The following is a 17,384-nucleotide window of genomic DNA, read 5'->3' as shown; positions in this document are numbered from 1 at the left end:
GGCATGAACCAAATTCCTTTTCCTTGAAAATAAAAGCAATTGCACAGTAATCTTTCCGTGATACATCTAGATCTTCCTTGTAGAGGACAATTGTGTGTCAAAAAATTGTTTTTGAACCCTCAACACACAATGGCATAGAGAGAAGCTTCTCAAAAGAACATTTTTCATGAGTGGTGGTGCCAGGTGCTGAACGTATTAAACACACCCTCCCATCTAAAAGAACTAAAACAGAGATTGAAAGATATCCACATCCAAAAGTTCTACTCAGAACTACAAGCAGAAGGACGAAGAGAAAACCAAGGCAACAAATTAAGAACATACAAAACATTTAAACTGAACTATGAAAGAGAAACATATTTAAACATTACAAACTTCGAACATCGAAAAACCATGTGCAAACTTCGTATAAGTGACCATCCCTTACATATAGAATCCGGTAGGCACAACCGTACCCCTCTGAACGATAGGACGTGCGAATTCTGTGATCATCTATATGTAGAAAACGAGTCGCACTTTTTACTTGATTGTAGTTTATATGAAAATGAACGTAAGGTGTTATTTAATGTACTAGATTTAGACAAGAAATATAAGAAACTGTCCAAGCAAAATAGATTTATACATCTTATGTCAAGCAGAAATGAACACATTGTAGAAAAAGTGTGTGATTATATCAATAAGTGTTTCAAGAAGAGAGAAGAAACCAGAACCAAAAATAGACAAACAGTAACTTTAAGAATTATGTGGTACTTAGAATCCTAGTATAGAACTCAAACATACATTATGTATGTATGCACCACATGTATTTTATACTGTGACAAAGCATGTATGCATTTAGCCCGTCTGGGCAAGGATATGCAATAAAGATCATTTCATTTCATTAAATTGAATTACCTGGCTGCAGAAATCGAGTACTGGAAGAATAAGAATCAGGGAACATTGAATAAGATTGTAAAGAAAAGAGTGTATCTTGTTCATTGAATAATGCCTATTACCTTTAACTATTTTCAGGAAAATGGTGTATTTCATTTTCATGGGTTTCAAAGAGATAAAGTTGCTTTCTCTTTGAAGCACTGACTTGTGACTGTTGTCCCTAGATGTGACCCAGGCTGGAGAGGGGAACACTGTGACGTAGGCATACACACACTGCCAGGTCACCTGAAGGACACCTTCACCACACCCCCCCTCCCCACCCGCTGGCACAGGGTCAACGGGGGACAGCTCAGTCAGCACTGTGGGGTGGTAGCCTCAGGACAGGCTCTACACTTCTACAAGGTTGGACCTTGTCTTGTTGCTAGATTATTGCCCTCAGAATTTATGTAGTGGAAGCCTGCCTACAAAAGGGAGGATTCTTGTTAAAGACTACATTTGTAGGACCAGAGTGTGGGGAGAACCTTTGTTACCAGAGAAGCCTAATTCTAAGGATACTATCTTTAACAAGACTGGTGATACATGTACATTTTGTAAAGTACAATTGCCATTTATAACATTTTCTTGAAGGGTGGTTTTCTTTTCTTTTATATGTTAGAACTGAAATGTGGTGAAAATCTTTGTCAGAATAGGGCCAGGGATTTTTTGGTAAAGGCTAAGAGTGTTGTGAGAACCTTTGTTACCAGAGAAGCCCTAATTCTGAGGAAACTATCTTTAACAGGACTGGTGATACATGTGTGCATTTTGTAAAGTACTAGAAGTTCTAGAATTCTGCTACTTACATGTACCTTTTGATATCTTGAATATGAAATTTTGTCAGACAGTTTTCAGTAGCAATAAGTGAGTGTGTCAGTGTACTGTATATGACATGCTTTGCTAGTTGTATAGTTACTTTTTTTCATTCATCATTCAAAGGTTCATCCTCTAAATGTTTTTTGTCTTGTCATACAGAGCTGCACCAGACAGTTGGAGACTGTTGACCTTGACCTGACCTCTGCTCAGTACGTGCAGTTTTATTTCCTGTACGGCTGCCTGAGCCCCCCACACAGCAGGAACCAGAGTGTGTTCCTGGAGTTCTCCAGCAATGGGGGCATCACCTGGCACATCCTGTCTGAGCTCTTCTTCGACCAGTACAAGACACCAAGGTGGGAATGGCATTCAGGTTTTAGAATTACATGTATAAGAACCACCATGTGAGATGAGGGATGTACATAACCAATTCAGGGCTGCAAATCCTTTTTTCTGCATACCTGCACTGGTTCAGGTAATATTGAAAAATCCACATTTACCCACGTAAGGCAGTACATGGACCAGTGCAGATTAAACATCAGAAATACACAGCTCCCCTTTTACCTGCACTAACCTGCATAATTATGCAGGTACATGGTATTTCCAGCCCTGCAATTGTTAAGTTCTAGAGACCAGAGCTTAATCTCAGACCTGGTTTAAAGTGTGAATGGGTACTCATGGAATGTATATCTTAAGTAAAGTGAACTTAACAACAAACAAACTCATCACCCCTTTCGAATATAGTCACCCACCTTCTCTTTAGTGTTTTATGCGTTGTGCTTTAGGTTGAACATGAATACAAGAAGGATATTAGTCTAGGTGTATAAAACTAGACTGACAAGTCAGTTGAAGTCCCCTGATCTGGATTTTTTCCTCACAGTTTCATCTCAGTAAGCCTGCCTCCAGCAGCCCAGTATAATGCCACACGGCTGAGATGGCGACAGTTACAACATGGAGGGTATGGCCAAAATGACTGGGCAATCGACAATGTCTTCATTTCTGGAACAGAGCCCTATCATAACCAGCTTAAAGACAATTTCAACAAGGTAATGTTGTACAGGTTTTGTTTAGTTGATTTTGGTATTATTGTTCAAACCTGCTTTCTTGCAATCTTTTTAAGTTTTATTTCTTGAGAAAAGAGACTCTTTTTACACAACCAAGTCTTTTTTTCAGCCAACGTTTCGGTGACCGTCTGTCACCTTTCTCAGGGAAATTCTGACTGGTTCACATTTTGTTGCAGCACAGGTGTCGCTGCTACAGATATATGCATTCCCAAATGTACAACATTTACATATTTACACAAATGTGTGGTTGGCTTACAGGGAAATGTAGCAGCGACACCTGTGTTGCAGTGTAATATAAACCAGTCAGAATTGCCCTGAGGAAGGTGACAGACGGTCACCTAAACGTCAGCTGAATAAAAAACTTGGTTGTGTAAAAAGTGTCTCTTTATTCAGTGTCTTATATATTTACTAACCTGATGAAACTATTCACGGAAGTTTTATTTCTTGTCTTGCATTGTTAAGTTATAATTATTTGCGTGTATGTTACTATAGGGTTCAATGAAACACCACTGGCTGTTCTATGACAACACGGACCTTGGTCACTTCTGTGGGTCAACAAACAATGTGCTTGTCTGTGGACACATGCCATCAGAGAATGTTTCTGTGACAACACATGATATCATCCCTGAACCTGGCAGTATGGTGCAATTCAAGGTGAGCCCTCTTATCAGTATCTTCCCTTTAAGGATTTTTTTTCTCAAGATTTTTTGGGATTGTGTTCTCGCCGCAAAAGCGCCACCTACATTGGCTACATATAGTAGCAAGAAACAGTGCTCCAGTCAGAGCTCTGGAGAAGGTGTCTGATAGACATTGAGACATAAGCAAGGTAGGAACAATACCTGGTTGACCTGCATTTCTCCTCTGGTCTCTCAGTCACTGACAAAAGCTAGTGGATACTAGCTGAAACGTCTGACCATTTCCAAAATCATATCCAGTTGCTTGAGTAACTGCTTTTTGGTGTATCTTATTACCTGGATGTCTAACCTTCATCAACGTAATACCTACAGTAATACCTGTAGTTGTGTATAAGAAAATCCCAATAACCTGTTGTGTTGTAGATGTATACTGAAAATCTTTCATCTGTTGTTAACTGCAACTGGAGTATTAACGATATACTTTCCATCGTGATTCAGATCTCTCTGGGCTGCAATGCCAGCTGGGAGTATGCCGTCCACCCTGTTCACCTGCTGTACTCTACAGACTATGGAGTCAGCTGGACTCACCTTGTTCCCCAGTGCCTTCCCTCTGACCCACAATGCCCAGGGGGAGTGAGCCAGCCCTCTGTGTACTACAGCACTGATGGCTGGCAGAGGATCACAATCCCCGTCCCTGACTATCTACTGTCAAAGTAAACAGACTTCATGTTTTTTGGTGAACTTAAGTAATTAATAACCATGATGAACTAACCATTGTACCAAATATCTGTCAGTTAGCACATATGCCTCATTTTTTAATAGGAGATACGTTCTGTAAGTATTGTGATCAACTCCACATTAGGTTATGGTTTGTACAATGTAAAGGATTATCTAATCTTGTTGCTACAATGTATATGTGTACTCATAATAGAAAAAGGTTTTGTTTTTGAAAAGTTATGGTATGGTAAATGCATTGTGATCTTCACAATGGTATGCTTGAGTAAGGGTACATGTATATATTGAGAAGATGCCATATTAAGCAAAAGGTTATTAATATTACTGTGTTGTAATTTTAAGGTCAATCAGACTGCGCTGGTACCAGGAACGGGAGGACAGCAATCCCATGAACCTCTGGGCCTTGGATGACGTGTACATAGGCCCATCGTGCCCCGCCATGTGTAATGGACATGGGCAGTGCCGTTACCCATCATGCATCTGTGATGAGGGCTACACAGGAGACTCGTGCAAGCCAACAGTACCTCCCCTGGTCAGAAATGGTTTCATCCAAACTTTTTTAATTTCTGATAAATCTCTGTATGCAGCACTTTTCCTTGTAAATTAAGTTTTTTTCATAATCATCATCTTTCATTGTACCCTGTATCTACTTGTAGCTAGTATGAAACATTGCATTTCCATCTCAGTTTATCTGTTGTCTGGTAGACATATGCATTTACCTAGCACACTGCAGAATGCACTGGCCTATGCGCCTGTGACTTTACATGGGGTTTTGTGGATGTTTGGTCAATATCGCATCAGAATCTTGCCTGTTGCAGAAGATCTCTCTTCCAACACAACATTTCAATACAATAGATGGGATGTCATCCTTAAATACAACTTAAACGAAATGTTCTGCTATGCACAATACTTTACAGGTTTCACAGAGGCACAGTATGTTCTACTGACATGCTCACTTACCATAAGATGTTAAAGAAACATGATTATGTAACACCTTCCTTCCAGACGACATTAAAAGAAAGTTTCCCCCCTGGAGGGTTGCGGAGTGACCAGTGGCTGTTTGTGGAGGGCGGTCAGCCAGGACAAGGCTGTGGGGTACTGGCCGCTGGGGACGGACTGTACTTCAGTGGACCTGGTCTGAGACAGGTGGTCACCACAGACATGGACCTCAGAGGGTCGACGTGAGTGAAACTGTGTGATGCATTGCTACAAGAAATGTATTTGTTTCATTCTTAATTTCATAGAAAAGACATTGGAACACTGGGATCTATGTGTTGAGGTGAGCAAGAGCATAGCTTTGCTATGGTTTCAAAACAAAACATTTTAAAATAAAGCACAAAATATAAAACATCCGTAAGCTGACTCTATGAAGAGAATTCACCTAGAATTAAGCTAGTAATGTTTCATCTGCAACAACATGGTCTTTTCATTTAATTGTCACCATTCAAATCAAAAGGATTTCACAGGATAGGAGGTTGGAGTGGTGTAATGGTGTCACTGTCCATGGTGCTGATCGGATAACTGTTGTTCTACACAAAAATCATGACATACATGTATGCCTTACATCTACCAGGTTTCTTCAGTATCATGCCCAAATTGGCAGTGAAGATGACACAGCAGAGTGCAGAAAACCCAGGGCACGGGAAGAAAGTGTGCTACTCCAGTATTCTGTGGATGGGGGTATGTGTCATGGTGCTTACTGTTGTTACTAATTGTATGAACTGTCTAATCATCAAACTTGTCACAGCTTAGAAGGTGCTGTACAAAAGTTTAAGCCTAGGGAAGGGACCAGCAAATGATTTTCCCTTTAAGTTAGTGAAACAAGCAGTTTTAAAAAAATTTACCTTTATTTCAAACCTGAAGACTTTAATAACCCCCACTGCAAAGCTTAATTTTTCAGATTCTTTAGGTACAAAATTAGAAGGTCAACTTTTTAAAGAGCTACAGCCAAAATATTGAAATAATGCCCTCTATCTTTGGATATTTGTGTAACTAACTAAAAGCTGAAAATTGCAATCAGGAATAATGAAACTTTGCAACCAAAAAGAAACATGTTGTGCAGATATACATGTATTTCTTCATTTTGTCCAGGAATCACGTGGACCCTGCTGCATGAACTTGACCATGAACACTACACCAGCCCCCAGCAGGACTACATCACACTGCCGGCTGAGGCCAGGACTGCCAGCACCAGGCTCAGGTGGTGGCAGCCGGTCGGCAGGAGGAACCAGCATGTGTCCATAGGTAAGGATCAGAGAATTTGGTAAACTTACACCTGATGCTACATTTCTACATTGTCTACATTCCTCAAAACAAAATGACATACCTGATAGAACATTAGAATTTTTTTCCAAACGTTGATGGCTCTTCCAAATCTCTAAAATACCTTGACAAACAGTACAATGTACTTTGTAGCTGCAAAAGATTAAGTTGCCTGGTTATAAGCACGTCGGCAGAACGTACTGCGCCTGCGCAGAATCCCGATTTTTCACGGTTTTCGTTGGATTTTTGGTCAACATTGCATTAGAATTTTGCTTGTTGCAGACTATATTTTTTCCAACATAACATTTGGAAACTACAGACGGAGTGTTAACCTTATATGCGCGAATACAACCTTATATGGGACATTCTGCCGAAGTGCTATGCACAATATATTACGGATTTCGCGCAGGTGCAGTACGTTCTGCCGACGTGCTCTGGTTATATGTACCATCCAGTTTGCTCTGCTATGCTAATGAAAATCACTAGCGTAACCTAGCAAAATCCGGATGGTACACAGGCTAAGATTGAGAGAATGCAAGAGAATACGAGTGCTGTCAGCAAGGTTGTTGCACAGGCTTGCATGAAAATTTTGGGGCCTATTAGGGGAATAGCGTTCATTTAAATTCTAATAACCGTCAAGATATTGGAAGCTTCATCAGATTCTTTCTTAGTTTTCTATGCACACTAATGCAGCTGCTACTTGAGTTTCTATGTAACTCAACCCTAAGAATTCTGTTTGAATTAACAGATGACCCCATGGCTGAGTGGGCTCTTGATGACATCATGGTGGGCGGAGCTGACATCAATCCCAGCAGCCTCTGGGAAACGTTTGAATTCCTTCCCAACAATGCACTATGGGAGTTCTGGCCCAACGGAGGAGTCTCGGAGGAGGCGTGTGGAAATGTTGGCGGCCTGATGACCTGGTCCAATCAGCAGTCAGACGGAACAGCCAACACCATCACCACGATGCCTCTGATTGTCTCCGAGGGATATGTGTTGCAGTTCAAGGTAGTCAAAATCTTGCATGACTTTTGTGCATATAGTCAATGTTATTTCATATTGCCACATTCAAACAACAATATGGCTAGACACCATGTTTATATAGTTGTTTCTGCAGATCAAAGTGTTTTGTTTTTTGACATTCCTTTATTCATCTATTATTAAGATTTACCACAGTTGTGGACTGATTGACGTATACTATTACCTTTTCTAGAGAATCTTTAAACCTTTATTGTTACCGCATACATATACTCTGTACGTAAGATGACGTTATCCACACATGTATTGAGCTTTGTTAGATAAGTCAAAAATCTTTCTTAAGATCTTTATATACAAAAGTACTGCAGTTTTTATCAGTCATTTAACTTCTAAAAAAGTATATGCATTGTGAGGGATCAATTTGGTTTTCAAACATTTAAGAAACTTTGCTCAATGTTGACATGTCCTTGATGTTGCAGATTGTTGTAGGCTGTGGGATGAGTGATGCTGACCGCTGTGCCTCCACCCTCCCTGTCCTGCTGGAGTTCTCCACAGACCCACAGTACAGACAGTGGGAGCCGGTCCTCAGCGAGTGCCTCCCTGCCAATGACAACTCCATTGACTGCCTGCCCTACCACTACCATGAACAGAGCCAGTTTTCTGCGGATAACTTTGGAGCGTGGACACGGGTCACTATCCGCCTGCCTGACAAGGTCATATCAAGGTGAGTTATAGTTACTGTACAACTGCTTGTGACCAGGGATATTGGACAGTCAGTTTAACAGTTTATTCATAAAAACCAGCCACGCAGCCTGTACAAAAACATGCTGAATAACACTGATTTTTTACAGTTACTTAACTGGCAAATACAAATTAACATTGCAATACATATACAGACACACAAACAAAAACATTACAAAAAGCCTCACATGGGCACTAAAGTAAAGACCAGAGAGTCCTAAGAGTCTTACTGCGAAGACTCATTGTACAGGCATATTGTCCTTTTCAAATCTGAAGCTTATGTACATAGGTACTGTTGGTGGAAGGGAGCATGGTCTGACATATTGTAATGCACGGAAAAAAGAGTGGCATCTATCACATGTAGAAGTAGTGTGTGTAGCACCATGGTTAGTGACCCTCTCTCTGACCAAGATGTTGGGAGTTTGAATCCTGACTATTGTTGCTCACCTGACATGCACGCTACTGGAAAGTTCATAGGACGACTAAGGACGTCAAGCTCTGGTTCACTCTTCATTGCGCTTGTCGAAAAAGAGCTAAGGGAAATTTTCGCAGTACAATGAGCCTGTAAATACTTCACATACATGTAGCATCTGTCTTCTTTGTCTTGACCAGTGCAAGAGTGGTTCTTCAGTGAGCTAAACCTGGATTGAGATCACATTCCTTCTTCACATGTACAGGACTGCTCATGTTTGCTAAGTTAACATGTTTTTCAGAAATGATTCCGATTGTCCTTTTCAGTACAACACAGTTCCACTGGACTCAGCTGACCTCTCCCCTCCAGCCAGCCCCACAGTGGGCAGTTGATGACGTCTATGTGGGAGAGGCTTGTGATGAGAACCTGTGTGGGGGGCATGGGCACTGTGGGGATGGTGGGAAGTGTGCCTGTGACGATGGGTACCAAGGTAAGGCTTTATCTGATTCAGCTTTCAGCTGTGAGCTGGTATGTTACACTGAAGGGCAGTATGTACAAATGTAGTAGATGGGATTCATTCCTCAAGCTAACGGACGTCTTGCACATAGTTCCTGTTAACAACTTTTATTCAGCCTGTGTGACAGACTGCGTGTGTGAGATGCCGGTTAGCTAGAGGAATGAATCCCCTCTACTATATACTACGTTACACCGAAGGGCAGTTATACTAATACAGATACAGAGCATCACTTACAACAGACATACATGTAGTCTGATAGAGCTGGAAATCCTTTTTTCAGCATACCTGTACTGGTGCAGATAACACTGAAAATTTAGTATACTGCTCAGAAGGACGCTTAGGACGGATAATACTAAAAACTGTTCTTTTAATCTTTATAGTCAATGTCAACAGTCAAATCTGGACCAGTACAGATTTGGTGCATCAGAAATACCTGCGCAACTCCAATTTTACCTGTGGTATTTTGAGACCTGTATTAGCGTGAACAAGTTTTGTATGTTTAATATCAATATCTTTCATTCACTGTTGTGACAATAAGGTGAACAATGCATGTAACTAAAAGTCCCTGTCTTCCCCACCATATCAGGAGAGAGATGTGAACCAACTGTAAACAAAGTGTGGAACCACCTGAAGGATGGTTTTGATAAAGGGGCGTCGAAAACCATGTGGTCTCATGTCCATGGTGGGGCTATCGGACAGGGCTGTGGTCCCCTGCACCCTTATGGACAGTTGAAGTCGCTGTACTTCAACGGCTGTGGGGTGAGGGAGGTCCGGTCAGTGGAACTGGACACAACAATGTCCAGGTCAGTCATCTTTACTTCAAGAATTGTAATGTATCTGAATCTGTGCAGCAATCTGAATCTTTGTAATCGGGTGATTATACAGTAGACAAAGCACTGTTCAAGAGTTTTGACAGGTATGGAATGGCACTGTTCCTGTACCTCTCAGATCTTATCGAAGGTACAATGTAGGCTAAGCTGGAACCCCCCTTTAAAGTCCCTATTGTGTACTTAATTGCGGGTGGGGGCCAGGGTCGAAACGTTGGTTTCAGTTTTTTTTAATCTCAAGTCTTTAATGATACTTGTTCATGAACATTTCTAGCAACGAACTTAGATGGAAAAATACATAAGATAATGACATAGCTCCTATAATGTGGCATTTCCAAATGTTATTATAGCATTACTCTGCACGGATTCATCATCTCATGTTGAGCATTTATGGGTCATTTAATACTCATTCAGTATTGCTCACAATAATACTTGTTAGTCATTGTCACTGATTTGGAAAGGCAACTTTGTTTAAGTTGATTCCATTCCACAGTAAGATCATGTTCGTACTACAAATCGGAAGTCGAGACCAGACGCCGACATGTAACATCAACCTGGACTCTGCCCAAGCACCAAACAAGGCAGTCGTCCTCCAATACAGCACTAACAATGGCATAGACTGGTACCTCATTAAGTCACATGACCCGGCAGAGTTCATGCGGCCGCAGCGAGTATCGTACAACATCCCGCAGCCCGCGAGAACGCGCGCCACGGTTTTCCGCTGGTGGCAGCCAGAGCATGATGGGAAGGGACATGACCAGTGGGCTATTGACAACGTGGAACTTGTGCTGTAAGTATAAAATTTTTGTCTTCAGAGAAAAGTTAAGAATCTAGAATTTCATCTTGTTCAAGAATAGATTTTATGGTCCCCATGTGTTATGTGAATGATGTGTGTGATACTTTTAAGCATGTTGAGCTTTTAAAAAACTGCTAAAAAGCACATTTAATTGGTAATTTTGGTAGGATGATTTTCAAACCACAACACTTTAAAATTGCAGGGAAATCTGAAACTAAAATCCATTATCGGGTGTCCATAAGGTTATATTGATTTGTGATATTTGCATTTTGCCGACTTTCGTGTGCCAGTTAGTCCATTACCAATACAGTATGCCATTGTATGTCATACATGTACGAGTGCCAAGTATATTCATGGATGTCAATGTTAGATATAGTTTTAGCTCAGTCTCTATAAGAATGATGTCTGTTTCCTTTCAGGCCCAGAAGACACCAAAGAAGGCAAGGGAAGTAGTATGTTGGGAGGGCGAGGGAAGCAGTATGATCTGTAACCATGGTTACATGACATACATACACCTGTGAGATGCTGATTGGCTGTTGGGATATAATTGGGTTAACTACTGAGAGCAGCTGACATGGCAGAGCAAGTCCCAAGGCTGCACTATTGTTATATGTTAACATTTCATGTGTTTCAAAACTAGTCTCTAGTTTTAAAGTACAATTGGTTTTGATAAATGATTGTGTCTCTTTATAAACTGTCATATGAGTGTTTTAGTCAGAGTTATTCGTCAACTGGTTACTTTACTTTAAAAGTAAGAAACTTGAAACAGATGTCAGATAAGAGTGTTTGATCAGAGTAGTTATATTTATCTAAATCTCTACAGTGTCACTTCACAAATTTAGCATTGTACAAGTAAGAAAGAAAATGCAATGACATGATAGTGGCTGTCAAAGGGATATACATGTACAGTGTATGTACGTCTACCACCAGTTAAGTGTAAGAGACATTACCATGTACATGAGTTTTCTTTTATGTGAATGAAGGCCGATAAATTTTTAGCAAGACTCATAGCCATTGTTATGCCCTTAATAACAAAGGTTTACATTTGGTTTGACCTCTTGTATGTGCTGCACTGATTTTTTACTTTCATCTTATTTTATGTTGTCTACTTTATTTCTAGGTACATGTAGACCATAGGCCATACATGTAGGTAGTGTTGCATCAAGTCTAAGACGAAAGAATAGTTTCATGAGGGAAACAATGCCAAAACAGCCTGGAAGGGTTGCAGTCAAAGAATACAGTGTTACAAGGATTTTGGTTTTATTTCCTAGGATTTTGAGTGTTTGAATTTGTAAATTTGTAACACAAAGAAACAGGCACGAACTTTCAACTTCAGGTACAAACTTACAACTACTGGTGGTAACTGGAACAAGAATGGAAGTGTGCTTGTGGTCAAAGAGAAGTACCAATAAGATCAATGAATAATCAATGACAGTTGACATTTTTTACCATTTATTTCAACCCAGCAGTTTTGACAAGAAGTTATCTTGATCATGAATTTCCTCGATAATTTTGCTCTTCAATACGTCATGTGTTATTCTAGAATGTCCATTTCCTATAGCCTCATTCGCAGACTTGTTGGGGGCGGCATTATTTTTTCGGTAAGCGACGCGAGTTATGCCGCGGAGGGACGATTTTGCCGCCGAGGGAGTTTTGCCACGGAGAGAAGGGTTCCCGCTCCAACAAGTCTGCTTCCAGTCGGCGACCTAAAAGGTTTTTTTTTTTTTTTCAATTTTGGCGTGTGGGTAGCTATTGTAAAAATGTACTAATCATGGTGCAAAAATCAAATTAACTTATCATATTCCCCATCAAATGACAATTTTATTTTAACAAACACCAAACAACATTTCATTAACGGGAGAGGTTTTAATTCCGTCCTATGTTCCATACAAACGCATATACCTTTGGTAATAGCTTATCTGACCAAAAACCCTATAATATTGACAGATAAAGATCACGATTAAATCTGCACAGCTATGTATTTCACTTCAGTGTAGCACCTTGCACTCAAGCGTAATGGTTCACGAAACTTACGGCAGGTTTTTTGTCATTTTGCCGGTGGAACGTTCTATCGCAACAATACCCCTTCCCACACGAGTACATGTATTCCTTTTGGAACAGTCCGAAATGACGTCACTGATGATCTCCCATTGGAAGACTTACTAGTACTTGAACTACATGTAAGTGCTTGTCTTTCTCAAGGAAGGTATGCCACGTATTGATTTGGCGTTTTGTCGACAAAACATTTTTAAAAAATCTTGTTTGCGTCGTATGCATGCTGAGGGCTTAACCAAACTTCCAACCGCAATCGTCTGAAGATTGTACCCGATCTGGACAAACTATGACGAGAAAACAAGATTTTCGCCCGTTACGCCACAGCGTCCCTACATTCCGAGTCAAGCAAGCCTGTCTACTGCTAGCCATCGCCTGTTACGTTGTTATTCTCTTCTGTCTACTGGAGACTTACTACGGAGACTACATTGCCTTAAGAAACCTTGGAGAAAGCCGTCCTGTGGGAAGACAGAGCTCAGGTAAGGCCACAGCAAGTAAATTCTATAGATGGCATCCTCCACAAACTCCGAATCTAATGCGATAGGGCGAAAAAAAACACGGTGGGCCAAAAAAAAGAGATTCATTTTCAAATTTTGAGGTCAAGTCTTGTTAAACAAAAACTGAAGTGACAAAACATAATATCACAACCAAACAGACCATGTATTCAACAGTATTACCTGTCCATGAAGGAGATTTGACTGATCAGGGCTGTTACAAAGACCTCAATTAATTAGAAATTCTGAGCAATGCTAACCGTACCATCCTGGGTAGCTACTTTACTGGGTTGGATTGGATAAGATGGAACATGTCAGTGTCAACATTTGCGATCAAACGCGAACCATTGTGCCACAATTTTGTTGGATAGTCTCCGAACCGTTAGTTATTTAAAACATAGTTGCCCATTTTCGGCACCGGCAGAAGCCAAAGTCAATTTTTTTTCAAAATCAGGCGAAAATCATGATAATTTCAAACTTCTCAGAGACAGACTTTTGGGATTGACGCTAATTCAAATTTATACCCGTTGCCATCGAATTACCCCGGTTACGTCTGCAAAGCATTACAAGTCAAAAATAAACTCTCATATTTATTACCGAGCTCACATGAGTTCGGGGTTAAGCCGGGAAACTTGTAAACCTGTTCCTGTTTTGTTTATTTCATTTCAACCCTTTTAGCCTGGTTCCTAGATGCACATCACTCAACTCCCATCATGCAACCGCCAATACAAAAATACGTCATCAACCGGGAAATTCCAGTCCTCCTGACCAAAAGTCACGTGACTTTCAGCAAATACGAGCGCCTCAAACGATACAGACCACCCTACGGTTGGGCCAATGTTTCATGGGAAGGTGAGGAAAATTTGTCGCCTTGGGCCACTAGTACTGTACTGGTTTTTGGAGTCGGCCCAAAATAAATACTAGTATCCTGGTTGCTGTCCTTCTTGAGGTTAAGTGTAAGGTTTCAAGATGTTGGCTTTTGCATTCACCATTGATTCTGTTTTCACCTTACGACTTAGAGCCGCGTTGTTTACACTCCAACACTTCGATTTGTTTCAGATGTTACGTCTGCTGTACAGCATTTCAACGGCACGGTTCATCGGTCGCTATTCAACGTGTCGCAAGGCGGCGCACCTGTACGGTGTGCAGTTGTTGGAAACGGCGGGAATCTTAGGGCGTCTGGGAAAGGGAAAGAAATAGACTCCCATGACTACATCTTCAGGTAGGACGAGGCTTCAATTTTGGGACAGTACCAAACAATATTTGCATGGGGGGAGGGACATCTTGTTACATTTGCTAGCTAAGTGCACACAACGCTGCTACTGAATGGTTGTTCAAAAGAATGATGTTCACATCCCTTTCCATCTTGATGTTGTCAGGATGAATGCTGCTATTGTGAAGGGTTTTGAGAAGGACGTCGGAAGGCGGACGTCTTTCTACTTCCACTCCGTCACGACCCTGAAAAGTTCCCTCATCTCCGCCAGGAAATACGGCTTTGTTCAAGTGCCAAACACAACGGTGAGGGCGCAGATGCTCGCCTTATTTCACCGTAAATGTAACTGAAACTGCAGCGTGTTAAAAACGCCGACTTGCGGTTGTGTAAAAAAATGCAGTACACGTTTGGTTTTCACTCTCCAATCGCCATTCAGTGTACAAATGTGCAGATACTGGATCCCTTTTCCTGTGTTTCAAGCACATTGTTCCGTCATTATATGAAACTATATTAATGCAAGAATAATCAGCCTGTGTAAGCAAAATATTTGTCTATCTTTGAATTTAAGCAAACTTGTTTGTTTTGATCTGTTGTTTTTGTTTTTCTTCCTATGTAAGGAGACGATTTACGTTGACATCCCTACTCTAGAGAGGGACTACTTGTTTATGGATGCCATGTTGTCCTGGAAACCTGTTCAGAAGGGTGAAGACACCAGTGAATCGTAAGTAACTAAGGCCACAGCAAGTAAATTTGATTGGATGATATCCTCAGCAAACTACAAATCTAATGCGATAGGGCGAAAAAAACAAGGCGGGCAAAAAAACAAACAAGGTTCCTACATTTTCATACTTTGATATCATCAAATGCAGCACTACACTCAAGTAAAAGACATTGCATGGCACTGAGATCTTTACCCATTTTTGGCATGTTGACCACTTACAGAAGGTAACATTTTTTTTTTCAAATCAGGCGAAAATTAATGCGCGCTCTAATGCCAGCCATAAAAATTACTTGTTGTGGCCTAACTACATTTTACAAAGGTCGAAAGGTAGACGTACAATGATATAGAACACGTTCCACATACTGATCGCAATGCATGTAGTAAACATTGGCGTAACCGTGTTTTTGTCAATCGAAAGTTGTGACGTTTGCCTGTTGTTCAGCCACAGACCGCCAGGGCTGTTCGGTGAGAGACCGAAGGCAAGCCGGTTCAGAATGATCCACCCTGACTTCCTATCATATCTGAAATACAGGTGAATTACCCCAATATTCTAGCTGTCACTCGGTCAATCTGAACTCATGACAACTTGCATTGATGGCTCTAGCTGCTAGAGGACGCTGTTGTGTTGCCAATGACGTATGCTCAGATCACATTTCCAAACCGGAACCCAGGCAACTTTCGGGAACAAAAAGCACTACATAAAATACAACAAAACACAAAGTTTAAAAGATTATCATGAGTACTATTTCTATTCTTGACAAGAATCGTTTTTCGTTCATGCAAACTTCCCAACTGGTTTGGAAATGTGACCTCAGCATAATCAAGGTAGAAGATTAATGACAGAAACAATCTTTTTAAATATATCACAAGAACGTTTCCATACTCCAATCCTTGACTAATAGTGAAAAATTCATCTTTCTTTTGCGCTTTGATCATCCTGTACCCATTTCAAATTATATCTTTAACATCATAAAGAAATGAGAAGAAGCCGAACCTCTGCATTAGAGTAGTTTTAGAGCTGATGTAGTTAGATTAGCATCAGTAGTCCTCTTTGTATATACCTTTTCATCTGTTCACCTTTTAACATCACAAAGAGACGAGAAGAAGCCGAACCTCTGCATTAGAGTAATTTAGACCTGATGTAGTTAGATTAGCATCAGTAGTCCTCTTTGTATATACCTTTTCATCTGTTCACCTGTACTTAGCCTGATAGGGCATGAATGTACAATAAAAGTTTCAAGGTATATCTGCCTTCAGGTGGCTGAACTCCACGTTTGGATACGGGCGTTACCAGCGGATCTACCGCCCGTCTACCGGCGCTGTGGCCCTCCTCACGGCCCTGCACGTCTGCGACGTCACCGACGCGTACGGCTTCATCACACAAACATGGCGGAACTACACTAGCCACTACTACGAAGACACCTTCCGAACATTCGTGTTAGTGGCCAATCATGATTTCGAGATGGAGATCAAGTTGTGGGACGACTTAGATAGAGCTGGGATCATCAGTTTGTATCGAGGAAATATAACGGGACGGTAGGTTAGGTTAATCTCAATCTCCGGTAAGAAAATTGATTTGATTTATTGAAATCGTAATAATACAATACACGTGGGACAATGGCAGCTGTTGCTGGTGTTGTGTCCCACACATAGAAACAAATACTCACTTGAAGGGAAGTGAGGAAAGTCGTGTAAAGTGCCTTTTGCAAGGGCACAAGATCGGTGGCATGTCAGGACTCGAACTCGGGACCTCTTGGTTCCAGGTCGAGCACCCTGTCGTTTTACTGACCCATAAAAATTTCGTGTTTATTGGATGATAGAAGGACGCCAAAGAATTGTGCAAAGGTAAATAGAAGTCACTTGCGACTAAATTTACATAATATCAACCTGTGTTTCTCTCGTTCTCAATTAGGCCATGTTGATTTGATTATATGGATGACATCCGCGCGCGCATGAATTTTCGGCCGTTTCCAAAAAAAAAAAAGTTTTCAACCATACTGTAAATCGTGCAAAACAGTTGCTAAATGAGCAAAAATATACCATAAGTTGCGAGGAAAACATTTAGAAACGATACCAATAATAATGCCAAAGTCAAAGGAAAAAAGACAAAAATGTAAAGAAATGAATTCGAAGGGTAGATTATTCGCCATAACATATTCTGTGCCATTTGTTCAACCTTCATGACCACGTAGATTTCATAGTGAAAGCAACTTTTTTTTTG

At 40.8% G+C, this 17,384-nt stretch overlaps 2 protein-coding genes across 2 annotated transcripts in view; both read left to right on the top strand.

The window, feature by feature from the left end:
• LOC109476906 (reelin-like) overlaps nt 1-12,252 on the top strand; it is a 55,891-nt gene extending 43,639 nt beyond the window's left edge. The window contains exons 49-63 of the mRNA XM_019777923.1: nt 1,095-1,272; nt 1,879-2,072; nt 2,597-2,762; nt 3,273-3,434; nt 3,914-4,128; nt 4,493-4,682; nt 5,156-5,331; nt 5,724-5,830; nt 6,242-6,394; nt 7,161-7,420; nt 7,870-8,114; nt 8,870-9,033; nt 9,647-9,863; nt 10,381-10,677; nt 11,103-12,252. Of these exons, the coding sequence (XP_019633482.1) occupies nt 1,095-1,272; nt 1,879-2,072; nt 2,597-2,762; nt 3,273-3,434; nt 3,914-4,128; nt 4,493-4,682; nt 5,156-5,331; nt 5,724-5,830; nt 6,242-6,394; nt 7,161-7,420; nt 7,870-8,114; nt 8,870-9,033; nt 9,647-9,863; nt 10,381-10,677; nt 11,103-11,136 (2,758 nt within the window). The 3' untranslated portion in view covers nt 11,137-12,252. The remainder of the gene's footprint in view (nt 1-1,094; nt 1,273-1,878; nt 2,073-2,596; nt 2,763-3,272; nt 3,435-3,913; nt 4,129-4,492; nt 4,683-5,155; nt 5,332-5,723; nt 5,831-6,241; nt 6,395-7,160; nt 7,421-7,869; nt 8,115-8,869; nt 9,034-9,646; nt 9,864-10,380; nt 10,678-11,102) is intronic.
• A 564-nt stretch (nt 12,253-12,816) lies between these two features.
• On the top strand, nt 12,817-17,108 carry LOC109477018 (alpha-N-acetylgalactosaminide alpha-2,6-sialyltransferase 2-like). The gene is made up of 7 exons (XM_019778034.1): nt 12,817-13,214; nt 13,908-14,081; nt 14,289-14,451; nt 14,609-14,747; nt 15,060-15,163; nt 15,606-15,695; nt 16,421-17,108. Exons 1-7 carry the CDS (start codon nt 13,025-13,027, stop codon nt 16,701-16,703), a joined length of 1,143 nt encoding a protein of 380 aa, XP_019633593.1. The 5' UTR covers nt 12,817-13,024; the 3' UTR covers nt 16,704-17,108.
• The last annotated feature ends 276 nt before the right edge of the window (nt 17,109-17,384 follow it).

The sequence above is a fragment of the Branchiostoma belcheri genome, unplaced genomic scaffold (genome assembly GCF_001625305.1).
Source record: "Branchiostoma belcheri isolate BF01 breed outbred unplaced genomic scaffold, Haploidv18h27 scaffold4, whole genome shotgun sequence".
NCBI lineage: Eukaryota > Metazoa > Chordata > Leptocardii > Amphioxiformes > Branchiostomatidae > Branchiostoma > Branchiostoma belcheri.
The sequence above is the reverse complement of the archived record's forward strand: the minus strand, read 5'-3'. Positions and strand labels throughout refer to the sequence as shown.